This window comes from Tiliqua scincoides, chromosome 1 (assembly GCF_035046505.1).
Source record: "Tiliqua scincoides isolate rTilSci1 chromosome 1, rTilSci1.hap2, whole genome shotgun sequence".
In the NCBI taxonomy this organism is placed as follows: domain Eukaryota; kingdom Metazoa; phylum Chordata; class Lepidosauria; order Squamata; family Scincidae; genus Tiliqua; species Tiliqua scincoides.
The window spans coordinates 151,086,731-151,114,289 of NC_089821.1; the positions used below are offsets into that span (position 1 = coordinate 151,086,731).

A 27,559-nucleotide genomic window follows, 5' to 3' on the forward strand; every position below is an offset into this window, starting at 1 on the left:
CATTGAAATGCAAATTGTCAGATTCAAGCACCTTTCTCCAACTCGGTTTAAGGGGGAAATGAAGAGATCTCTAGATGTTCTGGAAACATGCTGGTAAAGGTTATGTTTTCCAGACTGACCAACAACATTTCTATTAAAGCACTGTATTTGCTCAAAGCAGACATATTCAAAACACCAACACAATTTGTATCCCAAGCCAACTGTGATGACACGTAACCATTAATTCCAATGGACTTCTTAGTAATTGCTTTCAAAATTCAGAGGTCTCCAGTAAAACCTTTGACTGGTACATTCCAATGCATGAACTATGTAAGAAGTAAAAATGCCTTAATGTTGAACTAATTCCCCCCAAAATAGCTCCTCTTGTCATTTATATAGATCAATCTCTGCATCAAAGATAAAGGGCAAAGCAAGCTGTACAGTGCTGTTCAATATAAATTTAATGCAAATGTGTTCTTAAGCAGTCAACCTTTCATACTTTGAGCTTTTTTTGGTAATTTCTTTGTTAAAGAAATGAGAATAGTAAAATTTCAACATTCATATAAAAATAACATTCCAAGAGTCCAATAGAGCAACTAGACCAAACACACACATACACACACCCGACACAGCAGTAGTATAAATGCATTTATATGGACAAACTCTTAAATACCACATATAACCACATACTGTCCCCTTTCAGACTTTTTAATCCAGTTCTGCTGTCTTTAAATCCTATTTTCTCACGTTTGATATTAGAAAACTAAAGTGTAGACACAGACAACTTGCTGATTTTTGCCCATTTTCATCACCTGTACTAATTGTTCAGTGACCAGTTCGTATGTGAGACAACGTAATGGTCATCACCATCTCAGGAAGATGGGAATACTACAGAAATTTTACCCTTTTTTGATACTGATGTTGATATTTACTACCGTTTGTATACATGTACTCCTCATGAGGAACAGGACTATAACCCATGATAGCTAAATTAAAACCTCCTTTTGCAGAGCCTGTATCTCTCTGATCAGAGGACAAAATGGGACGGGCCACTACCTTCAACCTTGCTTGTTAGCAACAGAGGCATGTTGCCAGCCATGGCGGAAAAAAGTACACTGGGTTAGACAGACCTACTCTGACCCAGCAAGGCTGTTCTTGTTTTCTTATAACAGCATATTACAGGAGAACTCAGGGTGTGCACACAGAGGATTGAGAAGTGCATGTACTTTGTCCTCTCCTTATTAGGAATTTCTAAATACAACAGAAACTTTCATCTATTGTTTGGTAATTGTATGTGCTTATCGTATGTGTATCTGCTATAATCTGAAGCATACATCATTCCAGCTACATGCATTAAACAGATATATATGCAGAATGGACTAGGGAGGCATAAGAAGCACCCCCAAATATTCTATATTAAACACCACAAGAATAATATGACTGGCTTAATCCTGCATAACATTTGTACAGTGGCTGAAGCCAACTTCCTTGGCCCCTCCCCAGAAACCACTTAGGGTTGGGTGACTCTTGGCAGAGGCGCAAGAAGCTGCAAAGGGTGTGGTTGTTGCAGAGCAAGAGTGGAATTGCTGGAAAGCACATGGGGGCAGTTTCCACTAGTTGAGCTCTGCTCACCGAAACCTACCTCCATGTGGTTTCCAGGGGTTCCTCTCTGGTGCTGCAATGGTCTCCTCCCCAACACAACATCCAGTACCATTTCCAAGGAACTGCTGACCCTCAGAAGCAATTTGGAGATTGGGGACTCAGGAGGTACCCTACTGAGGGAGAGGGAAGCTAGCTTACTCTTACATCAGTGTGCAAGTGTTACATTAGTATACAACCTAGTGCTTCCATTCACTTCAATAGAAGGTGGGTTGCATCCTTAAGACTATTTTGCAAAGATATAAATCTAGTAAGTTAGCTTACAAAAGGAAAAAAAATCATTTTTTTGCATGAGAATTACTGTTTCCAAATTCATACTGTTTTGAGGGTTGGGAGAATTTCTTATTAGTTCATATTCTTTGGAACATTTGCCTCCCTGGCCAAGCAAGAGAACTACTGGACCTTCAGGATGGAGAGACGTCCCCAGTCATGACAATATGTTACAGTCCAATGTATTAAACTCAAAAGTGATCATTCTACAACCAGTGTACACAACACTGCTAATGTTTCCCTTTTTGTATTATGGCAGTAAGTTAATGACAGATTCCACATATATATGACAACTGGCAGATAATTCTGTTGTGCCCTGTTCACTGGGACACTAGTATGAGCCTCAGCATACTCATTTGAAAAATAAGTTAATACACAATGTTCACATATCAATAAACCAGACTTCATGTTAACATGCAATGTATTTTCCACTAGAATAGTCTTAGACGAGGTAGAGACCAAGTGAGGCAAGGCAAAATGTAGCACGAAGTGTAAAAACACTGTCAACAACCAACTTTTACAGAAGAAACTTTATATACAAGTTATAAAATTGGAAAGAAAAGCAGAACTGTTTTCTTCTTAAAAATTTAATTCATGATAAAACAGGTCTCCAAAAATGGACATCTTTACACTCTTACATACAAGTGAGTCATTAAATAAGATCTGTAGTTGGAACTCAGAGTCTAAAACATGCAGTGAACCAAATGGAACACTCTTCGAATTTCTGAACTAAATACTTTCCTTGTTATCCCAGCACATAATGAACACAAAACTGAAATAGTTTTTTCATCTTCCAGCAGTGCTAGACTCAAAAGGGACTAAAGACAGAAACATCAATATTATCAAATAGTGACAAGAGTACAGAGTGTGGTTCAGGACATGCATATTTCCGGAATATATGTTTGCGAAATTTTAGCGTCCTCTGTCTTTTCTTGTCCAGAACCTTGGCGCACAGTCTTGCGTTTAAACAGTCGTAGACTTAACCGCAGCAAGTCATTATCTACTACTGGAGAATTTGTGTATGTTTGTTTTGTTGTGCCCTGTTCAAATGGAGAAATATTTCAGGTTAGTCACTGCTGCATGGTGGGTTCAGAAGTTACAACCTGACAAAACAAAGATGTTACACTACACTATTGTTAATGCAATATTCATTTATCCTTTATTTTATTTAGCGTATGGCATATAATACATGGACTTATATAACAATTAGATGAAATATCAATGTCCAGTTCGTCCAGTCATTCAAGGACAGAGTTACTTTCATTGACAAAAGTCAGACCATGGGGCAGTATATACCTTTAGTTTGCAGCCAGACACAATGTGGTATATGGTTTGGTGGGAAAACCCATATCAGGATATTTTGGCGCGACTGGAAGAAATTTTCTGCCTGAGCACGGCAAGGCCTGAAAGCCTGGGGCCTGTATCTAGATGTAAGCCCAAGGCTAAAGTAAGGCAAAAGGAAAGTGTACCATGTGACCCTGGACTGACCAATGGTGACTGTACAAATTGCTGAGTCACAGTGACTTTGTAGCCCCAATGCAAGTTTATGGGAGAGGGGCTGGTGCATCCTGGGAGGATGATGTGACCAAGTCACGAGAAGATGAGGTAATGGGGATGAGGTCACCCCTTATCCCATTGGTCAAGGGAGGTATAAAAGGGAGGCTGCTAGAGCCTATCCTCGTGGGTTGCTGTAAGGAATTTGGAAGAGCATGAATCTGTGTTGGTGTATCTGAAGAACTTTGCTTGTTGTTTTCGTTGCTGGTGAGACTGGCTACTTGTATCATATGTAAATACAGCTTGGTGGTGGACATCTGCCTGGCTTGTGTTTTCATTCCTTCTCTTCGCTATCTTGTATTGCTTCGGGTGCCAGCAGTTCACTGCACTACACCCTCTGCGGGCTTTGCAGGCCGCATAGCCCCAACAACCCGCAATCATACTATGGGGTAGATACTAGCCCCCATTTAACACTGAGTCCTGGCAAACACCATGTAGGGTACGGATCCTGTTCAAAGTGTAATGCCAGTTCGCCTCCTCGTGGTGCACCCTGGATAGCACGAAACTGTGAGCTAAATGAACTAGCAATCAGCTGGCAGCCAGACCACATCGTAGATTTCCTGGCTTTCTAATGGAAAAGCATTTATCCTTAAAGACCTATAACCCTGTTCATTGAAGGCCAGAATAGCAAAAGCTTTAGAAACATAGACTGCTCTGAAATTTATATTAGAAATAGAAAAGTGTGCAAAATTACACAAAATCCCAGTGTTCTCAAAGAACATTTGACAGTGTATTTGACCATTCCAATTAAAAGATAAATCTGAGACACTCTGGCTTTATGAAGCGTTAAACGTGAATTTCAATGCTGAAATGACCTGTCACATACACTTGCCTTTTCATTTTTCACTAGCTGCTTTCGTATTGCAGAATCTCTTCTAAAGCACAGGGCCTTACAACATGGACCAAGATTACACAACAGACCAGCTCGCTCTTCTTTTCGCAACAGAGCAGCCATATTCAGGGCTCCAAACTCATGTTCAAAAAGGTTTTCGGCATCTACAAAGAAAAAGCACAAAACAAGTCACGAAACGACAGCAAACTGAAGTCTTCAAACTTACTCTGTTGGAGGTTTATCAGGGCTCTTCCACTGAGATCGGACATAGGGAACAAGCTTCTCTGAAAGACAACTTGCCACCACTTCCAACCCATCTTCCCTTAGCAAGGGTATGTCGGGGATGTTCAAGGATGCCCTCTCAATTCAAATGGGACCAACAATGAGGCTCAACAGACCTGGGCCACTGCCCCTGGTGAATTATGTCTGCCTAGGAACATCCCTCAGAATCCTCTGAGTTTAGTAGCAGATACTGAATGGCTGCTTGAGGGACATCTATGCTTGAAAACTATTAGCATATAGCAGTGGTTCTCACACATTTAGCACGGGACCCACTTTTTAGAATGAGAATCTGTCAGGACCCACCGGAAGTGATGTCATGACCGGAAGTGACATAATCAAGCAGGAAAATCTGTAACAATCCTAGGCTGCAATCCTACCCACGCTTACCCAGGCTTAAGGCCCATTTACATTTGGTAGTGTTCTCTGAAGTGCTACCTGTTCCATGTGCAGGGCCAGCTAGGCAGGCGGAGATCAGGGGTCTCAATGCGTGGATGAGACCAGAATGGAGCCAGACTGTTGGCGCATAACATTAAAAAGGTGGCAGAGCAGCTTTTAAACTGATCCCTGGGGGAAGGCCGATAGGAGCAGAGAGGCATCTGGTTCGGGACTCCTCATCCCTCTGGGACGAGGATGGGGAGGTTAGAGAACAACAAGACAAAGGCAGAGTAGGAGAAGAAATTGGGAATGGTAGCGTGATGGGATGTGATAGACCGTCTGGCACAGTGAGAGGATGCCGAGACAAAGGAGCTAATAAGCAACCCATCCTGGGGCATTCCATGTACAAATGCTTTTATGCAAATGCCCGAAGTCTACGAGCAAAGATGGGAGAACTGGAATGTCTGGTGACAAGGGAAAACATTGACATAGAGGGCATAACAGAAACCTGGTGGAATGCGGAAAATCAGTGGGATACGGCTATATACAGGAGGGACAGGAAGGGGCATGTTGGAGGTGGGGTGGCCATTTATGTTTAGAATCCAGCAAAGTAGAGATTGAAGGTGGGTCCGGCTCCACCACAGAATCTCTGTGGGTTAAATTACCAGGCCCAAGGAGCGATGTAATACTGGGGGCGTACTATCATCCTCCAGACCAGAAATCGGAAGGGGACCTTGAAATGAGGAAACAGATCAGGGAGGTGAAAAGGAGGGACAGGGTTGTAATCATGGGGGACTTCAATTATCCTCATATAGACTGGGTCAATTTGTGTTCTGGTCACAAAAAGGAGACCGGATTCCTTGACATGCTAAATGACTGTGGCTTAGAGCAGCTAGTCATGGAGCCCACCAGAGGACAGGTGACTCTGGATTTAATATTAATGTACTCTGGACCTGGTTAGAGATATCAATGTTACGGAGCCGTTGGGGAACAGTGATCATGCTGCGATCCGTTTCGACATGCACGTCGGGGGAAGAATACCGGGCAAATCTCTCACAAAAACTCTTGACTTCCGATGGGCGGACTTCCCTCAAATGAGGAGGCTGGTTAGAAGGAGGTTGAAAGGGAAGATAAAAAGAGTCCAATCTCTCCAGAGTGCATGGAGGCTGCTTAAAACAACAGTAATAGAGGCCCAGCAGAGGTGCATACCACAAAGGAAGAAGGGCTCCACTAAGTCCAGAAGGGTGCCCACATGGCTAAGGAGCCAAGTTAGAGAAGCTGCAAAAGGCAAGGAAGCTTCCTTCCGTAAATGGAAGTCTTGCCCTAATGAGGAGAATAAAGAGGAACATAAACTGTGACAAAAGAAATGTAAGAAGGTGATACGGGAGGCCAAGAGAGACTATGAGGAAAGCATGGCCAGCAACATTAAAGGGAGTAATAAAACCTTATTCAAATATGTTAGAAGCAGGAAACTCGCCAGAGAAGCGGTTGGCCCTCTGGATGGTGAGGGAGGGAAGGGGGAGATAAAAGGAGACTTAGAGATGGCAGAGAAATTGAAGGAGTTCTTTGCATCTGTCCTCACGGCAGAAGACCTTGGGCAGATACTGCTGCCCGAACGGCCCCTCCTGACCGAGGAATTAAGTCAGATAGAGGTTAAAAGAGAAGATGTTTCAGACCTCACTGATAAATTAAAGATCAATAAGTCACTGGGCCCTGATGGCATCCACCCAAGAGTTATTAAAATGGTTGGCAACCTTCAGTCTCGAAAGATTATTAAGGAATTGAAGAATGACGTTGCTGATCTCTTGACTAAAATATGCAACTTGTCCCTCAAAACGGCCACGGTGCCAGAAGATTGGAAAATAGCAAATGTCACACTGATCTTTAAAAAGGGAAAGGGGGGGGCCTGGGAAACTATAGGCCGGTCAACCTAACATCTAAACCGGGTAAGATGGTGGAATGCCTCATCAAAGAAAGAATCTCAAAACACGTAGACGAACAGGTCTTGCTGAGGGAGAATCAGCATGGCTTCTGTAAGGATAAGTCTTGCCTCACGGACTTTATAGAATTCTTTGAAAAGGTTAACAGGCATGTGGATGTGGTAGAACCTATAGACATTATGTACCTGGACTTTCAGAAGGCGTTCGACATGGTCCCTCACCAAAGGCTACTAAAAAAACTCCACAGTCAGGGACAGGTCCTCTCATGGACTGAGAAGTGGTTGAAGACCAGGAAACAGAGAGTGGGTGTCAATGGGCAATTTTCACAATGGAGAGATGTGAAAAGTGGTGTGCCCCAAGGATCTGTCCTGGGACCGGTGCTTTTCAACCTCTTCATAAATGACCTGGAGATAGGGTTGAGCAGTGAGGTGGCTAAGTTTGCAGACGACAGCAAACTTTTCCGAGTGGTGAAGACCAGAAGTGATTGTGAGGAGCTCCAGAAGGATCTCTCCAGACTAGCAGAATGGGCAGCAAAATGGCAGATGTGCTTCAATGTCAGTAAGTGTAAAGTCATGCACATTGGGGCAAAAAATCAAAACTTCACATATAGGCTGATGGGTTCTGAGCTGTCTGTGACAGATCAGGAGAGAGATCTTGGGGTGGTGGTGGACAGGTCGATGAAAGTGTCGACCCAATGTGCGGCGGCAGTGAAGAAGGCCAATTCTATGCTTGGGATTATTAGAAAAGGTATTGAGAACAAAATGGCTAATATTATAATGCTGTTGTACAAATCAATGATAAGGCCACACCTGGAGTATTGTGTCTAGTTCTGGTTGCCGCATCTGAAAAAAGACATAGTGGAAATGGAAAAGGTGCAAAAGAGAGCGACTAAGATGATTACTGGGCTGGGGCACCTTCCTTATGAGGAAAGGCTAGGGAGTTTGGGCCTCTTCAGCCTAGAAAAGAGGCACCTGAGGGGGGACATGACTGAGACATACAAAATTATGCAGGGGGTGGACAGAGTGGATAGACAGATGCTCTTTACACTCTCACATAACACCAGAACCAGGGGACATCCAATAAAATTGAGTATTGGGGAGTTAGAACAGACAAAAGAAAATATTTCTTTACTCAAGAGTATGGTTGGTCTGTGGAACTCCTTGCCACAGGATGTGGTGATGGCATCTGGCCTGGATGCCTTTCAAAGGGGATTGGACAAGTTTCTGGAGGAAAAATCCATTATGGGTTACAAGCCATGATGTGTATGAGTAGCCTCCTGATTTTCGAAATGGGCTATGTCAGAATGCCAGATGCAAGGGAGGGCACCAGGATGAGGTCTCTTGTTATCTGGTGTGCTCCCTGGGGCATTTGGTGGGCCTCTGAGATATAGGAAGCTGGACTAGATGGGCCTATGGCCTGATCCAGTGGGAATGTTCTTATGTACTATCATTGTTAAAAGAATAAGTAGCTTGAAAAAAGTACGTTTGTATCATTTCCCCAAATGCAGTCACATACCATGGGAGCATCAAGTCTAATATATTAAAAATAAAATATTGAAATGAATGGGGACCCACCTGAAATTGGCTCACAACCCACCTAGTGGGTCCTAACCCACAGTTTGAGAAACACTGGCATATAGTATGTTTCATTTGTCACTTGCTACTCGTCTCTGGCAAAATGGCAACCATCTGCTCACTCTTCTTCCAGTTCGTATTTCCAAAACTGGTTTTCCCTCATTACCTAAGATTGACTGTTTTCCTTTTTGACTTCAGCTCCTTATTAACTATGAACCCTGACTCCCTCTCCCCAAAGGCACTAGCTGCTACTTCTTTCTCTTCTCCCATTTCTGCCCAAATAGTTACTGTGGTTCCAGCCCAACGGCTCTTCCCTCTCACACTTCGAAACACATTTGCCATGTATCTCTTCCCTTTGCATCTTTTGTGTTGCTATTTCAAGCAGTGTTCCCTCAGGTCTCTATTCTGTTTTTCTAGGACCTCAGTCTCATGTCTGTAATTCTGCATGTGTCTTTTGCTGGCCCAACTCTACAACTTGCAAAGTCTACTTCCTTTTAAATGATGGGGTTTTCCCATGCTCTCCCTTGAAGTTAGAACTTGGAATCCAGTGCTCCCTAACTTTACTGAGATTACTCTGGCTTAATGCCATAGACCTTTATCTGAAAGGAAGTCGGATGTTTAAATGTTTAATTTGATCCGATTCATCCCTTCTTATTCTGACCTCTCCCACTCAAAGGGTGGGACCCTGAAACATCATTAGCACTGAGAATATGTTCCCTTGGGCAGAGCAACCCACATAACAGGTACTTCATACCCCTTGATTAGAGATGCACCCAAAGCAGTGTGGCAAATGTAAAGACAAATACAATCATTAAGTGTTTAGAAGTTGATTTCAGAAAGTCTTCATTTTGGCTGATCAGGTGAGTTCATTACCTTTTGGTTTCTCCAAAGCTCTCTGACAGGTTTCTTTTATTTTCGAGAAAAGTGGAGGGCCAGCCAGTTGTTTGGAAATGCCAACTCTCAACATAACAGCACCTGGAGTAAATTTCAAAAGGGCAGCTCCAGGCTCCCGGGGTTCTTTCGGCTGCTTTGGCATAAGACTAGACCAGTCCACATCTATGACATCCACAGGATCTGCAAACACATGCAAAGAAGAAATCATCACTGTTTAGTGATACAATGAATTAAAGCAGACCGCCTTTCTGAAGTTCATCATCAACACCCAGGGAATTAAGATCAAAATAATGATAATGCCTGTGAATTTAAAATTCCTCTGATATCTGATTTCTGAATACAACCAAGTTGCTGCTACCCTCTAACACAAAAGGGGGGGGGAACACCAGAGTTCTCCAAGTGTAGGAAGCACTGTTGCTGCATTACCAAAGTATGAGGCACAGTACCAGTAGGCCATTAAAAAGCACACTGTTGCAGGACACCCTCCTCTCCTCTAGTTCCTTCAAGCATCTCTTCGCCATTAAATTTCTGTCCAGCCCACAGGTGCACACATTTGATCCTATTGTGTATATGCAACCTTGGGCAGAAATGGCTTAAGCTTACTTGTGAAAAGGCAGAAGAGATTCTCCAGGAAACCTACACAGAGGCCTACTGGAAGGAATACACTCTGAGGAGTACAATTTTGAAAAACACTACCAATAATTTCAGCTTTGATACACTGCAAAATCAATCACAGCCATTAATCCACACAGAAGCTAGTCTGCTTAAATATGATCTGATTAAGAACCACTAGTCTCAATCAAACTGATTTCTAGAAAGTATCTAGGGTTGAGTCTCTCATTAAGAATTTTGCTCTCCTCGCCCTACTGGGCTACATTAATTTTAAAGAGCACCAACTGTTTGGAATGAGATAGTTTACTTGAACAATGAGGAAGAGGAATTAGACATAGACCATAATTCTATTAGTGAAGCTTGACCATGCCTAAAAACCCCCACCCCACCCCACTTTCAGTGGGGGAGGGGGAAAGAGGCTGGAAAAATATATACACACTTCTGATAATGTAGGGTGTCCCTTGAGATGAAGATATCAGAATGAAATTTGGAGTGCATATTTTACATTATATGGTTCATATTCAAAAATTGGCCCAATTTAACAATACCAATATCTCCGTTGAGCACGATTAATTGTTTAAAGCATAGTGACCTCAATTCTAGTATTGCAGTTCAAACAAATGCCTGACTTGCTCCCATTACCTTCCTTTTACCAAGGAAAAGGGACAATGTAACTTGACTCCAATATAATCACTCAAACAATGCACTAACAAGGCACCCAAGAGTCTGTGATCTACTAGTCTACCATTTTTCTTTCAAATGCAAATCCTAAAATTCTGCACACACTTTTTCAACTTCACTTATTGGACGTGTTAAGTAGCAGTGGTGTTTGGGATCTACTGTGAAAAGAAATCATATGAACAAGGCATTGAGTCAAACTACTGGTCCACCTGGTTCAGAATAGTCTACCCCACCTAGAAGGGGTTCTCCTGGGTTTCAGATCGAGACCTTTCCTGGCCCTATCTGGATATGCCAGATTCATCCTGAGGCTTCTTGCATACAAAACATCTCATCCTGGAGAACACTCCCTTCTGTATAAATCATAACCTTGCATATTCAAGCAGGTCATGTGTGGATGACACAGAAATGTGCTACATCTTTTTTCCTAGGACATGGGTATATCTTTCTAGTCTTGATGTGGCCTTACTATCAGCCACATTGACATTAACCCAATCCATCCGAGAAAAGAATTTAAAAAAGAATAGAACAGGGTAGGCTCAGTAAGATTTCCAAGGGTTAGTGTGCAAGGCCCAGCAAAGCTACTTTTCCCTCTGAACAGCAAATAAGGAATGATGCACAAAAACCAAATTAAGGCCATTTGTTTCATGTGCCCAATTTAGGCAGGCTGCAGAATTCAGATCTTCCTGGCACCACGGTCTGTGTGCCTTTTGGTTCACATGGTCCTGACAGAGTGGGATTTGTCATTCTCACCTGGCATTTTCTCCTCATCTTGCTGATCCTCCCTCTTTTCAGCATCACCTGCCAAAATTTCATCCAGTTCATCATCACTAATTGGTTCATATTCACCAGCACCAGATTCCATTGACTGCATATCATCTATTTTGACTTCATCATCCCCACCTAGAGAAAGAAAAATATAGCAAAATGAACCTACTGACACAATTTCAAGATCCACAATGTCAACAAGAATGAAAGGCAGATTTTTCAGAGGAGGAAATCGTGCCAGTTGGATTGCATTTGGGCAGATTTTTTAACTGGTCAAAACAATGACAGGAAAATCTCCGCAGTGAACACGTACTTTTGCTACAGTTTTAACTCTTTCTTTGCATATTATTTTAGTGGCACAGCTGTGCCAAGAACCTAAAACACACAGGTGTATCCTTGGATACCTATGCGAAGCAGACTCATGTGAGCCCAACAAATTTTTAAGCATACCAGGTTGAGATAGCTAAAGTGCCCATGCCACTCAGGGTCCTGGAGGCAATCACACTGCTGGGAAACAGATGAAGACGACCCAAGGTCAGAGTGTCCAAAAAAGGAAGAGACTGAGATTTTTCCACTAAGAGTCTCCCCCCACTTCAGTTATTTGTGTTGAAAGAACTGCAACAATAAATCGAGAACACAGCGTGCTTTACCTTCTAAGTTTTCTACTTTCTCAGCTTCGATCCCATCTTCGAATCCTTGCAAAGTTCCCAAATCTTTATCCAGTCTCTCTTTTTCAAGGGAGGCAGAGTCCAGACAAATTCCCTCAAACTCTTGATGCTCTTTGCCTGGTTTTGTTTCAGTGTGCTTGGATAACTCTGCTTGAGAGGAAGAACTGAGACCTCTGTCTCGATCAGTATTCTCAGGAAGTGGTCTCTCCTTTTCACGGTCCACATCCCTTCGTTTTTCCCGCTGTCTGTCACGTTCCCGAATTCTATCACGTTCTCTGCTCCTCAACCAGTCTTTAGTAGTCTCTCTATCCCAATCTCTCTGCCTCCCATCTCGTCTTTCGCGGTCCCGTTCACGATCATGCTCATGCCTGTCTCTGTCCTGAGCTCTGTCTCTACTATCAAAGGACCCAGATCTGGAATGGCCTTGGCGATCTGATTCAGGAGAGCTTCGCCTTGAACTGTGACTTCTTGAATCCTGTCGATCTAAATAAAGTATTAAGAAGGTGCATGACTAATAGCTTATAAATTGCAAGAAGAACACATCAAAACAGACTATCATCTTGGAATCAAACTTTGATAGATATTGGATTCTGCCTCTTATAATTATTATATAGCACCTTTTGTGTATATGGTACTTTCATAGAGTGAAAAACACTCTGTGCGCCTTGGGAGCCTGTCCCAAAGGCTCAGAGCACTGAGAAGATACATGTCAAACAGTTCTAGTCATGAGCTTTTATACTTAAGTGTGGGTAAATGGACTTTACAATAAAAACTGGTCATCTACTACAGGGCACAGAGGGCATAAACTAATCAGTAAGTGCTCTTCCAATTGATTTGAAAATTGTTATGTTTCTTAAGCACCTAACAGTATTAACACTCTCAACTTGAAGATTTTCATAAGAACATCCTTCATAAGATACTCAACAATACATACAATATTTAACATCAACCACAAAAATCACAAATGCTGCTCACAATCAAGCCAAGATCTGTGCCTGTATTTCAACCAACCATCTTGGAGAATTAGCTTTTGTATAAGAAGGAATCTCAGGCACTGATGAACAAACTCTAGCCCAGGGGTGCTCAGTACATCGATCGCGATCCACCGGTCGATCGCGATGCAAAATGAGTCGATCGCAGGCTTCTCTCCCGTCCACGAATGCCTGGGAGTGAGCCCCGTTGACTCTACTGGGGCTGACTTACCTTTCCCCTGTTTTTGCACTGGTATGTATGGAGATCTGCCCCCCTCCCACAACTTCCATCTGTTGGTTCTGTGTGCAAGGGGTTTTGCACTGGTCTTGCTGTGATGTCTATATAGAGATCTTCCCTTCCCCACACCTTTCCCCTGTTTTTGCACTGGTATGTATGGAGATCTGCCCCCCCCCAACTTCCATCTGTTGCTTCTGTGTGCAAGGGGTTTTGCACTGGTCTTGCTATGATGTCTATATAGAGATCTTCCCCACACCTTTCCCCTGTTTTTGCACTGGTCTGTATAGAGATCTGCTCCCCCCCCCCACTTGTATTGGAATGGAGGAAGATCTGGTGAGGAGGTAGATGTGGTGTCAGCAGTGGCCCCTTTAAGGGTAAGGCCTGGGCATCCAGCAGAGTGTGCTGCACAGCTGCAGCCATTTGAAGGCAATAGGGCCCTCAGGGATATAACAGCATCCTTGGCTGATTCACTTCAGTGCAAGTCATCAAAGTAAACTCAAGTAATTACAAAAAATGTTTATAGTTAATTATGTTGTGTTGTGCAATATTGGCTCATGCGATTATGCAAGGTACACCAACATACATTGTACACATAAATGTTATATGTTATGATGGCACGAACATTGTAAAAAAACTCTGGTAGATCTCCGGGCCTTGCTGGGTTTCAAAGTAGCTCTCCAGCCAAAAAAGTGTGAGCACCCCTGCTTTAGCCAATGTGATCAGTATCAACAGAGCAGGACAGAGATGTATTAAAATATGCAACAATTTTTCTATAGATTCTTACGACCATTTTCCAGACACTCTAGATGAGGGGTGTCCAAACTTTTTGGCAGGAGGGCCAAAAACTCTCTGACTCTGATACTGTGTTGGGGGCCGGGGAAAAAAGAATTAATTCACATCTAAAATTTGAATAAATTTACATAAATGAATATAGTAGAGATGGAACTTATATGAACGAATGAAGGTCTCGCAATAGCTCAAGGCATATAAAAGGCCTTACATAAAGCAAGCCGGCCTTTCCTTCGTTGTTGCCGCTGTTTCACAGATGTGAAACAGCAAGCAGCGGAGGGAGCCCTCATCCCACAGCTCACGCGAGAAGTTGAACAGTTGACCTCATGCTGAGAGCAGTTGCGTCGGGCCAACATGGGCTCCAGCAAGTCTCCTGAGGGCCAGATGCTCACTGGGGGCTACCTGTAGGCCGGATTAGGAGTCCCCGAGGGCCTCAAGTGGCCCCCAGGCCAGGGTTTGGGCACCCCTGCTCTAGATCAGTGTTCCCAAACTGTGGGTCAAGATCCACTATGGGGTAATGAAAAGTTAAAAAAAACTTTGTAAGCACCTTTGCCCAATTTGCAGAATAATCAAGAGCAATCAAAAAGGAATGCCCGCCAATTGGCATCATGATGTTTTCCATGAGGATTCTGGAGTGCTTTGTGACATTCCTGACTGGTTACCACAGCTCCCCAGGGAGCTGTGACACATAGTTTGGGACGCACTGCCTTATACCCATCTGTATAGGATTTTTCTACAGTGATAAACACTATGCTTGGGGAGAGTTTTCTCCCAGAGCACAGCATTTGTCACTGTAAACAAACTCTGGGAAGGGGGCCAGGCCAGGTCAGGGTTTTGGAAGTATATTGACTTGAGAGAGAGGGCTTGCTAAAATGGTCTTGCGGAGGCCCCCCTCAGTTCCCCAGCAAGAAAAACATTTCAGAATAGCTTATATTTCAATGGGAACGGCATTACCTGAGGATGTGCTGCGACTAGGAACCCCTCGTTTCAGTTGATCAATTCTTGACTTCCGCTCTCCCGAAATTTCTAGGCATCTTCTTTCTCTGTCACTGGAACTACTATGCAAGATCTTTAAACCAGTTTGATCATCTCCACTACGGTGAGCAGAATCATTAGAGGGCGATCGGAGTCTGCTCGAAGTGCGGCTTCGATTGCTGCTAAGGCTGCTGCTTCGCTTTTGTTCAGCGGGCTTCAGGTGAGGTGCTTCTTCGACAACGTGAGCTGTTTCCACATTTTCACCCCTTGTGCGATGGCTGCTCCTATGGGGCTCCTCAGAAGCTCTTTCCAGAATAGTTTCTCCACGCTCTGGAACATCTTCATCGGACCAGTCGCTAAATGTTGTATCCTCACGTTTGGGGGCAACAACTACTGCCACAGATTTTTCAGGCACCACTTCTGCCAGCTCCTCCCTTGTGGTTACAGGTGGTGTCCTAGGGCCTTTCTTCTTTTTCTGGTGTGGGCCAGTGTCTTCTTCAGAAGCCTCAGAATCTTCTTTTGATCTCTTGCGTTTCTTATCAGCATTTTTCTTCTTCTGACCTTTCTTGGGAGAAAAAACTTGGGTTTTTTCTGTACTTGGTTCACTAATGTAGCGATCTAGCCCAATGTCTTCATCTTTCTTTTTCTTTGTTGTCTTTTTCTGGACTTTAGCTTTTTTCTTATCTTCCTGTATGTGATCAGTTGTCTCACATTCTTCAGAAGGTCGACTGACCGCACTCTCCTGGATCCTGCTCCTAGAAGCTTCACTGATCTCCCTTTGCTCTCTTTGTTCCCGCTGTTTGTCTCCTGAAGAACTGCGCTCTTTGAAGTCACCTTCTTCATAATGTCTGGAGCTCTCCTTTCTCTCTGGTTTTCGGTCACTGTCTTTCCATCGGTTCTGCTTGTCTTCTGAAATGTGCGTAGGACTAAGTGAGCGAGATTCTTGAGGTCGCACAACTTGACTGAGTAATCTGCGTTTCTCATCTATGAAAAATGGAAAACAAATGGTTGTGACACAATTTCTGAACAGGTCCTAATTTCTGGCTACATCACTTTGACTAAAGCAAAATGGCCTGCATGATACAAGTATGCTTGTTAGCTTCCAGTAGCAAATTACATTTTAAATTCAGAGATTAGGCATGGAAAATGCTCATACGAAAATACAAAGCAAAAAAAGCTAAATGAGTTTTAAACAAAGTTTTCAAAATCAGAGCTTTTAAACCCACAATGAAAATTCCTGGAAGGGAGAAGCTGAAAAGAATCTCACCAAAAAATCTAAACATACACTTCTCTGGATTGCATCAGAGAATGCAACATCTACTATGTCAACATATTATTTGACATTAAATCACATACCCAGAAAATAAAGGCTGTTTGTGAATAAGTAGCCAATACATTTAGAATGCTTAAAGGATATGCTTAAGTTGCACAAAAGCTCTTCACTGAGAAAGACATTCAGCTCAACATCTATCTTGTAAGCTATTATCTTGTGGCCAATAGACAAGGACATAGACGTTCTTTATCTCGTTTTACCCTTTTTCAAGTTCCTATGACTTAAAGCAGATCTACATTTTAGATATTTATATACATTTTTCAACCACAATGAAAAGGCCTTTCTAAATGGCATCCACATGATATTCAGGGAGTGAGGAGTATCAGAAACAGACAGGTCACAAAATGAACAATTAAGGATAAATGGCATATCTAAGAAATTGCTACCCTTTTCCATTTAATTTGGCAAGCATGTCTGTAATTTACAGAGATGCAAGCTAACATGCCATATGCTTTCACTTACTTTGATCATCTCCACTGTTGTAAGCATCACTATCAGGAGAATGCTCACGGCGACGCTTGGGTGACTTACGAGGACTAGGACTACTTTCATTTCTATGACGTTTTCTATATTGGACAAAAAAATGCAATCAAGCTTTGTTCTAAGAAATCCCACTCCTACATTTCACCATAAATGAAACCATAACAAACCAAAATATAAGAAGTAAACTAAATTTTTCCACTGGAATGATAATTAATGAAATATGCTTCCTCTCACTTACCTAAAAGTCTTTATTTAATGTTATATTAATCACCAAAATATCCAATTGATTGATGTTTAATGGGGCTGGCTATAGACATGTCACACACATCTAAGGCTACTGAGCTGACTGTTGAGGGCTGAACTGCTCTGTCAAGCACGAGCTTTTTGGCACTATGTCAACATTGCACATACTTAGAATCTGTTGTGGAAATTTTAGTCTCATAAATCCAATACAGTTACCAGCATGAACTAGACACATGACAATAGTAAGATATTCACATGTGGATTCTCTAAATGAATTCTAGAATCAAGAAAGGATATCCAAGTAAGAGGCAGCACATCTTTAAATAGACCTCCACCCAGCTAGCATCTTATAGGAGAAAGATTGGATTCTAACAGTAGAGTCCTATGCATAACTACTCAGAGGTAACTCCCACTGAATTCAATAGGATTTACTCTCAGGTAAGCGTGTATAGGATAGAACAGTGGTTCTCAAACTTTTAGCATTGGGACTCACTTTTTAGAACGAGAAACTGTTAAGACCCACTGGAAGCAATGTCATGACCAGAAGTGACATCATCAAGTAGGAATTTTTTTTAACAATTCTAGGCTGCAGTCCTACATACTTAACCAGTAGTAAGTCCCATTTACTATAATTGTTAAAAGCATATACATAATAGCCTGTTAAAAGTACAGATCTGTAACATTTCCCCAAATGTGTCACATACCATAATAACATCAAGTCTATAATATTAAAAATAAAATACCGAAATTGGTTCACGACCCACCCAGTGGGTCTTGACCCACAGTTTGAGAAACACTGGCATAGAAGACTCAGGGCCAAATCCTATCCAACTGTCCAGCCATGGTGTAGCTGTGCCAATGGGGTGTGCATTGCATCCTGTGGTGGGAGGGTAGTCATGGAGGCCTCCACAAAGTAAGGGAACATTTGTTCCCTTGCCTAGGTGTTGCATTGCAGCTGCACCGGCGCTAAAAAGTTGGGCAGGATTGGGCCCTCAAGCTACCAAGGATGTTAGCACCTTAATCATAGAACTTCTTGAGATCCAATTTTAAAACCAAATTTGCAAGCCAAAGATCAGTACAGGTTGGCCATTCCTTATTCAAAGAGCTTGGAACCAGAAGCATTTTGGAAACTGGATTTTTCTGTATTTTGGAATACTTGCATATACTTAATGAGATCTTGGCAATAGGGTCCAAATCTAAATACAACATTCATTTATGTTTTATATAACTCTTATACACATAGCCTGAAGGTGATTTTATACAATATTTTTAATAGTTTTGTGCATGAAACATAGTTCGTGATTTTATTTCTTTAGGTCAAAAAGTTTTTTAAAAAAGTCAAGCTGGCACTCAAAAAAGTTCAATATTTCAGAACTTTGGATAAGGGATGCCCACCCAACCTATACTAAGGTTATCTTGAGCATTCTAATGGTTGAATGATTAAATATGGGCCAGAATATTTCAAACCGAAATATTAATCATGTGACTCATGTAAATCATGAGACTGAATTGAATTTCAATTCACTGTAAAGAATCCAATGGATACTGACAATATATTCTAAGAACATGGAGATAAGGTTTCTAAGGATTTTTATAGTGTACTGAGTAATTTAATTAATTTTATAGTTTCTTTATATATATAAATAAATATAAAATATTATATATAATATTTTATTATAATATTATATTATATTATAATTATAAATTATATTATAATATTTATTATAATATAATTTTATTATAATATTATATTATAATATAATATATAATATAATATTATAATATTATATTATAATATAATATTTTATAAAATATAAAATAATTTATGTAATATAAATATATATATATATATATATATAATATATATAAGTATAAAATACTAAAATATATATGTGTGTTAGTAAAACTTAACATTTACTAAATGTTTAGTAAAATATAAAATATAAGTTTTATTATATATTATTTATTTATTTATTTAAATGTTAGTAAAACTTTCCTAGCAAATAACTGCTGCTAGGCAGAGGGAGTTCTTGCCTTGGAATTGGCTGGAGCAGCCCAGGGGAAAAAGAAGGCGGGGGGGGGGGGAAGATTCATAGAGATCACGCTTTCTAATCTCATGGCTGCTGTGAGCTCAGCACTTCGCAACCCACCAGAAATCAAGTCACGACCCACCAGTGGGTTCCAACTCACAGTTTGGGAAACACTGTTCTAGACATACAGTGTGGGTTTTTCTTCCTGTATATACAGTACCTGGACTTCTCTCTTTTGTGTTTTACTCCCAAGAACAGCCTTACCTCTCTCCACTCTTCTCTTTCTTTGGCAAGTCACTAAGGTCAGCATATATCTCCAGTCTTAATTTGCTTAATGTAATTGTAGCCAGGCCTTCCTTCTAGTTTAATTCCCCTTCAGATGGAGCTTGAACTAATCCCCCAATTCTTAGAATGTATTATATTGTTATTGTTGTTATTCCAAGTTTGACCTAGCTCTACTGAGCAGTTCATTCTCTGGATTTCATTTTGGTAGACAGTGAGATAATTATGTCACACAACATAGTCGACTTTTGCTGTACCACTCCAAGGGCACAATCCTAACCCCTTAGTGCTTTCCAGCACTGGCATAGCTCCTCCCATGTTATTTGGAACTCTTTGTTTACCCTGACTGACTTACTTTGATTTCCTCTCTTCACGACCATCTCTTGTGCTCCTTTCTTCCCGAATATCTTCTCTCTTGTCTCTGCGCTCTTCCCTTCCTCTCTCTTTTTCATCCCATTCTCTCTGACGCTCCCTTTCCTTCTCTCTTTCTCGCCCCCTCTCTCGTTCACGCTCTCGCTCCCTTTCCCGTTCTCTCTCCCTTTCTCTTTCTCGTTCTCTTTCTCTGTCTCTGTCATGGTCCCTGTCCCGTTCACGCTCTCTCTCCTTATCCCTCTCTCTCTCACGTTCTCGTTCTCGTTCACGGGCACGTTCACGCTCAGCTTCCCTTTCTCTTTCTCGCTCCCTTTCTCTCTCCCTCTCCCGCTCTCTGGGTCTTTCATCTCTTCTATCTTCACCCCTATCTACCCTTCGTTCTTCAAGTCTTTCATCACGCTCAAGATCATCATTTCTTCCCTGGTGACGCATTGGTGAACTTGGTCTCTGATCTGTAATAATGAACAGGTTTCACTATCATGTATTAATGAAAGACATTTCAGAATCTAATGCATTGCACAATATTTGTTTAAATTACGATTCTTTAATTTCAAACCCTTAGCAGTCAACTTCCCAACACTACCTGTGACAATTTAGAACTGCGTGTGTGAAAGAGAGAATTGCAAAGTGAACCAGAGGATGAAGTTTATATTTGTAAAGGACCATCCATAATTCCGGAGACTCTACTTAATTTTCAAGAGTTAACACTGAGCTCTAAAGGAAATTCTTGGAAACATGTTTGAGACACTATCTATCCCCTTGATCCAGCAGACACTAGGGTTACCAGAGGTGGGACAAGCTTATCTCCCACCCCCAATGGCACTCTAACTTTCCCTATATAAGTTAGTGGCTGCGCCTTTCACTCAATGCTATGCTTGGGGGCAGGGTTGCAGCAGGGAACAAATCCATCTGCCACCATGGTTGATAAGAGTTCTACTCTATTAGGAGAGACCCCTCTGGGAAAGGAGATGCCAATGGAATATCAAAATGATTACTCATACTGGAGAGCTTCCTCTGCCACTGAAGTAAAAGCTATCACGCTGTTTTTATCAAGAAAGAAATCCAAATTCTAGTTCAAGCAAAAACACAAAGGTTGCTTTCCAGCTACACCACAGACCACTTAAGAACAGCTCTATTTAGTAAAAATGTTCATCATTATGACAGGCTGGTAATTGTGAAGAAAGGACTTCAGTGCATGACCCCTGGGAAATGAAACCATTTGTAGAATTCCACTCAGGAAGGGATGGGTGAAAGGAAAGTTTTGCCCTCCAAGGGTAACTATATTTTCTCTTCACCAGTGAATGATAACCATTTCTCCCATGGAGACAGTATGAAAGAGCAGCACTTTGCCATCACTGAGGAAAGGCTAAATGTGCTCCTGCCCCGGTGTCCATTAAGAATCAAATCTGCTCCTTTCCATCCCCATCCTGTTTCTTGGTCACACTGAAGTGATGGACAGTGTTTATTAGGCATTAATAATATCCATTAATTCTAAGATACGCTAACAAAACAGCATAATCTCTTTGGCAGGTATACATTCAGTTGCTGAACTAGCAATACACAGAAGATCAAACAGAACAAACCTCTCTCTCTGTTGTCACGCTTGTCCCTTTCACTATGCCTTCTCTCAAAGGAAGAATCCCTAGCATGCTCCCGATTTTCATAGCGATCCCTATCAGGATAACTGCTCCGCGATTCCCAGCTGTCATGGTAGCTGCTACTAGTGTTGTGGCTGTCAGCTTGAGATCCTCTTGTTCCTCGACTACCTAACGAAAAAAAGCATATAAAAAACAGAATGATGCCTGGCGGCATTTTTAAAATGTCAGATCGCAAAAAACAATACAAGCTTTCAAAGACTCTGTAACTTGAAAAATTACTGGATCTGGATGACCACAGAGCACTACAGGGAGAAAAGGGAAGCAAAAGTAGTAGTTGGCAACCTTCAGTCTCGAAAGACTATGGTATCGCGCTCTGAAAGGTGGTTCTGGAACAGCGTCTAGTGTGGCTGAAAAGGCCAATTCGGGAGTGACAATCCCTTCCACACTGGGAGCAAGTGCAGTCTGTCCCTGGTCTCTCTCCCTGGCTATGGGCCTGCCTTCTTTGCCTCTTAGCCTCAGACTGTTGGCCAAGTGTCTCTTCAAACTGGGAAAGGCCATGTTGCACAGCCTGCCTCCAAGCGGGCTGCTCAGAGGCCAGGGTTTCCCACTTGTTGAGGTCCACTCCTAAGGCCTTCAGATCCCTCTTGCAATGTCCTTGTATCGCAGCTGTGGTCTACCTGTAGGGCGCTTTCCTTGCACGAGTTCTCCATAGAGGAGATCCTTTGGGATCCGGCCATCATCCATTCTCACGACATGACCGAGCCAACGCAGGCGTCTCTTTCAGTAGTGCATACATGCTAGGGATTCAAGCACGTTCCAGGACTGTGTTGTTTGGAACTTTGTCCTGCCAGGTGATGCCGAGAATACGTCGGAGGCAGCGCATGTGGAAAGCATTCAGTTTCCTCTCCTGCTGTGAGTGAAGAGTCCATGACTCGCTGCAGTACAGAAATGTACGCAGGACGCAAGCTCTGTAGACCTGGATCTTGGTATGTTCCGTCAGCTTCTTGTTGGACCAGACTCTCTTTGTGAGCCTGGAAAACGTGGTAGCTGCTTTACCGATGCGCTTGTTTAGCTCGGTATCGAGAGAAAGAGTGTCGGAGATCGTTGAGCCAAGGTACACAAAGTCATGGACAACCTCCAGTTCATGTGCAGAGATTGTAATGCAGGGAGGTGAGTCCACATCCTGAACCACGACCTGTGTTTTCTTCAGGCTGATTGTCAGTCCAAAATCTTGGCAGACCTTGCTAAAACAATCCATGAGCTGCTGGAGATCTTTGGCAGAGTGGGTAGTGATAGCTGCATCGTCGTCAAAGAGGAAGTCACGCAGACATTTCAGCTGGACTTTGGACTTTGCTCTCAGTCTGGAGAGGTTGAAGAGCTTTCCATCTATCTGGTCCGGAGATAGATGCCTTCTGTTGTAGTTCCAAAGGCCTGCTTCAGCAGGACAGCGAAGAAGATCCCAAACAAGGTTGGTGCAAGAACACAGCCCTGCTTCACGCCGCTTTGGATGTCAAAGGGGTCTGATGTGGAGCCATCAAAGACAACAGTGCCCTTCATGTCCTTGTGGAAGGATCTGATGATGCTGAAGAGCCTGGGTGGACATCCCATCTTGGGGAGAATCTTGAAGAGGCCATCCCTGCTGACCAGGTCGAAAGCCTTCGTGAGATCTATGAAGGCTATAAAGAGTGGCTGTTGTTGTTCCCTGCATTTCTCCTGCAGTTGTCTAAGGGAGAATACCATATCAGTGGTGGACCTGTTGGCTCGGAATCCGCACTGTGATTCTGGATAAACGCTCTCTGCAAATACCTGGAGCCTCTTTAGTGCAACTCGGGCAAACAACTTTCCTACAACGCTAAGGAGAGAGATGCCACGGTAGTTGTTGCAGTCACCCCTGTCGCCTTTGTTCTTGTACAGCGTGATGATGTTTGCATCCCTCATGTCTTGAGGTACTCCACCTTCTCTCCAGCAGAGACAAAGGATTTCATGCAGCTCAGTGACGATGATCTCTTTGCAGCACTTTAGGACTTCAGCAGGGATGCTGTCTTTTCCAGGTGCCTTGCCAAAGGCAAGGGAGTCCAGGGCCACGTGAAGTTCTTCTAGGGTTGGTTCACTGTCAAGCTCCTCCAGCACAGGCAGGCACTCAATGTTGTTCAGCGCTTCTTCGGTGACTACATTTTCTCTGGAATATAGCTCAGAGTAGTGCTGCACCCAGCGTTCCATCTGCTGCGCCCGATCCTGGATGACCTCGCCTGCGGCAGACTTTAGAGGGGCAATTTTCTTCTGTGTTGGACCTAGGGCCTGCTTGATACCATCATACATCCCCTTGATGTTGCCCGTGTCAGCTGCTATCTGTATCTCAGAACAGAGCTGGAGCCAGTAGTCGTTAGCACATCTCCTGGCAGTCTGCTGGACTTTGCTGCGAGCAGCTCGGAGGACCTGCAGGTTGCGCTCACTGGGACAGGCCTTGTATGCTGCTTGAGCTCTCCTCTTTTCCTCAATGACTGGTGTCAACTCCTCAGAGTGGGCTTCAAACCAGTCTGCCGTCTTGTTGGTCTTCTTGCCAAATATGGACAAGGCGTTGTTGTAAACAGCATTCTTGAAATGTTCCCATCTGTTGGATGCGTTTGCATCGACCGGGCCTGGAAGAGATTCCTGAAGCGCTCGTGCAAATTCCTCCACTTTTCTCTGATCCCAGGTCTTGCTGGTATCAATGCGAGGTCTTCCTTCCTTTTTTGTGTGATACAGTCACTTTGTTTGCAGTTTCACTCTGCTGCACACCAGCGAGTGGTCGGTGTCGCAGGCAGCACCCTGATAGCTGCGTGTGATCTTGATGCTGGGAAGGCTGGAGCGTCTGGTGAGGATCAGGTCGAGCTGGTGACAGTGCTTTGATCTTGGGTGTCTCCAAGAGACTCTATGTTGGGGCTTCGTGTTGAAGAACGTGTTGCTGACACAGAGACCGTGATGACAGCAAAACTCTAGCAGGCGTTGGCCATTTTCGTTCATCTTCCCAGTGCCGAACTGACCTAAGCAAGTGGGCCACGAACTGTTATCAGCACCAACTCTAGCATTGAAGTCGCCGAGGATGAACAATGGCTCTTTTACGGGGATCTTCTTGATAGTGGTGGCCAGGTCATCATAAAATTTGTCTTTGGCTTCTGCTGGAGACGACAGAGTCGGTGCATAAGCACTGATGAGAGTGACAAGTCCTGCTGATGACTGGAGCTGCAGGGACAAAATTCTTTCACTTCCTACAGTAGGTGGAATGATGGATTTCAGCAGGGTATTTCTGACTGCAAAGCCAACACCATGTTCCCTGGATTCGTTTGGTGGTTTTCCCTGCCAGAAAAATGAGAAATTTCTCTTCTTGACAGATCCGGAATCTGGCAGCCTAGTCTCTTGAAGGGCGACAATGTCCATCTGCAGTCTGCTCAGCTCCATGTCAATGACAGCTGTTTTGCATGCATCGTCTATTGCTTGCAGGTCATCAGAGAAGCCAGGTGTCATTGTCCTTACGTTCCAGGTGCCCAGCTTTAGGGCAGGAGTTTTCTGTTTCCTATTGCATGGTGCAGGGAAGCAACAAAATACTGTAAAAATCACAATATCTGGCATCTCTGTGAATTAAAGGTTGTAAAGATATTGTGATTTTCCAATTACAAACTCACTGTAATGCTGGTACAGTGCTGCAGAGAGAAGGTGCCACCGTGGCCTCCTCATTGCTTCCAGCTGAGTACACAGGGAGAGACATGTCCTTGTACAGGGACTCTTTTGAAAACAAATAGGAAGAGCCTAGCATGCTCTGCTTGCCCTGTTGATATTTTAAAAGCCCCATAAGAACATGAGGAAGGAGATAGCACTAAAGGGGAGACAAGGAGTGAGGTCATCCCTCCTCACCTCTTCTCACCAGCAAGCCAGGAGAAGGCAATGGTGGTACCTTCCCTCTCTTCTCCTCCCAGCACCATTGAGGGAGAAGAGGACTGGCACCTTTTGATTAATACAGGTGTGCCCTGGTATCTGTAGTGGTTCTGTTCCAGAATCTCTTGCGGATATGTGAAACTGCTGAGACAGGATGTCCCCCCAAGCCCTGGACTCTCCAGAAGCAAGGGAAGCTGGGCTGGGCCACTGAGGGCTTCTCCAGCCCTCATAATGCCTTTTAAAGGCATAAAAATGCCACTTCCAGTTTTGCTGAAAAACCAGAAGTGACTTTTTTGGACTATACAGCCAATCTGAACCCCACAGAGGCCATGGGTGGATGTGCACAGCCTCTGTTGGGCTCAGAAGAGCCTCCAGAGGGTCACAGAAAGTGAGATCTGCAGATACAGGGCCCCCCTGTAGAGCTTTCTGATAATCAAGTACCAAGCATTGAAACATTTACTGTACTAGGTTCCTGCAGAGCCAATTGTCCAGCATGGATTGGGCTCAGAGAGAGTAAAAAACCATCCACAGAATTCTAGCTGCAAAGATGTGGACAGACAAGACACTTAAAAGCTTTCCACAATCTATGTTGAAGACAACAAATGCACACAATTGGCGGAGATATAAAATAAAGGTCAAATGTTAAATTTCTCCACATATAAAAAGATAATGATCCACTTGCTATTTCTACCAATTATCCACTCACTTCTTAGTATTTCTATGGTTCTTTGGAATGCCTACAGATTGCAAACACAGGCAAAACAGTGGCTATATTTGGTGAGATAAAAGAGAACACCAACATTTTAATGGTGAAAGGAAGAGATTCAATTATGGAATCAGTTCCAGTTTAATGAAATACTGACATAGGACTATAGTACTGAATCATTAAACAAATAAAAACATGCAATGACAAATTCAGTAACTCATCTATTGTACCCTTGTCTGATATTTCAGGACCTCTCCCTCTACTTCTGCCAGTGCTTCTGGATTCATTTCTGGTTTCACTTCTCGAGTCTGCTCTTGTTTCAGTGCGAGAGCTCTCCTCTCTACCATGGGTTCTTCCATACCCACGTGCTTCCTCCAGATATTGCTCTTCCTTTTTATGAGTCTCTCGACACTCTCTGTCCCTGTAGTCGTGTGTGTCTCGTGTAGAACGCAAGTCCCTCTGATCACGGCTTTCTTTATTATCTCTGGTACAATCCCTTGTATCTCGTGAGTCCCGTGTGTCTCGATTGTCTCGAGATTCTCTCAGATCCCTGCGTTCTCGGTTATCTCTGGTTTCCCTTCGATCCCTTCCATCTCGAGATTCTCGATCATCTCTGTGATCTCTGGGATTACTCTGTTCTTGGTCATAGTCACGTTCGTCTCTGTTGTCTCTTTCCCTTCCTCTTTTTCCTCTAGTCTCTGAAAATAAATTTAACATTTTTTTAATGAACTGTTCGATCTGAGGACAATCAAGTGCAAAAAGCCAGCAATGAATTAAATATATTAAATTCATTTATAAATTTATATTAAAAAGTATGAGGGGATTGAGATTTTTTAAAATTTGGAGCTATTCATACGTATGAATCTGTTCTTACATACATATAATTCTTTATTATGTTGATCCAGTTGCCAAATGTTGACCCATTTGTGATCCTGAAATGAAAATCTAAGAGTGTCACAGTGATACTCTTTTGGGCTTATTGTATTTTGTTCAATGCTGTTCTCCAAAGTCACAGAACGGAGGCTGGAAAATGTTTCCCCCTCTAAAATCTGTTTCCCAAAGCAAATGCTTCATGACTGGGCCAGCCATGATTATATCTAATGCCAGTGGTATTCAAACTGGGGCGTCGCAACACCCCAGGCCTGAGGGTCCTGGTCTCTTTCCCCTTAAGGGGCGGGGGAAACCAGGAGGCAGGGGGAAGGCAGTGACGCGATCCCCAGGATCGCGCCGCTCAGGAGGGCTGCAGGGACTGGGGTGCACCCTCCAGTCCCTGCAGCAGCTATCCGTGGGTGCGGGGAGCCATGCGCGAGTGTCTGCAGGGCGCCCCAGGTCAGGGAAAGGGAGAGTGGAGTGATCACACTCTGCCCCTGCAAAACCAGAAGTGGAGCGCAATCTCTCCACTTTCACTCTCCCTGACCTGGGGAGCCCTGCAGGCGCTCGCACACGGCTCCCCGCACCCATGGATGGCTGCTGCAGGGACTGGAGGGTGCACCCCAGTCCCTGCAGCCCCCCTGAGCGGTGTGATCCTGGGGATAGTGTTGT

The 27,559-nt window shown here is 43.3% G+C and overlaps 1 protein-coding gene across 5 annotated transcripts in view; it reads right to left on the bottom strand.

Annotated features, from left to right (window-relative positions):
* Positions 1-127: 127 nt before the first annotated feature.
* The window catches only part of ZC3H13 (zinc finger CCCH-type containing 13), a 64,203-nt gene continuing 36,771 nt past the window's right edge, over positions 128-27,559 (bottom strand). For all 5 annotated transcript variants that reach the window (XM_066611293.1, XM_066611285.1, XM_066611301.1 and 2 more), the window contains 10 exons: positions 26,248-26,715; positions 21,385-21,567; positions 19,785-20,253; positions 16,854-16,957; positions 15,038-16,042; positions 12,068-12,568; positions 11,403-11,552; positions 9,339-9,539; positions 4,295-4,458; positions 128-2,948 (listed from right to left, as the gene is read on the bottom strand). In XM_066611293.1, coding sequence (XP_066467390.1) covers positions 2,781-2,948; positions 4,295-4,458; positions 9,339-9,539; positions 11,403-11,552; positions 12,068-12,568; positions 15,038-16,042; positions 16,854-16,957; positions 19,785-20,253; positions 21,385-21,567; positions 26,248-26,715 — 3,413 coding nt within the window. In that variant the 3' untranslated portion in view covers positions 128-2,780. The remainder of the gene's footprint in view (positions 2,949-4,294; positions 4,459-9,338; positions 9,540-11,402; positions 11,553-12,067; positions 12,569-15,037; positions 16,043-16,853; positions 16,958-19,784; positions 20,254-21,384; positions 21,568-26,247; positions 26,716-27,559) is intronic.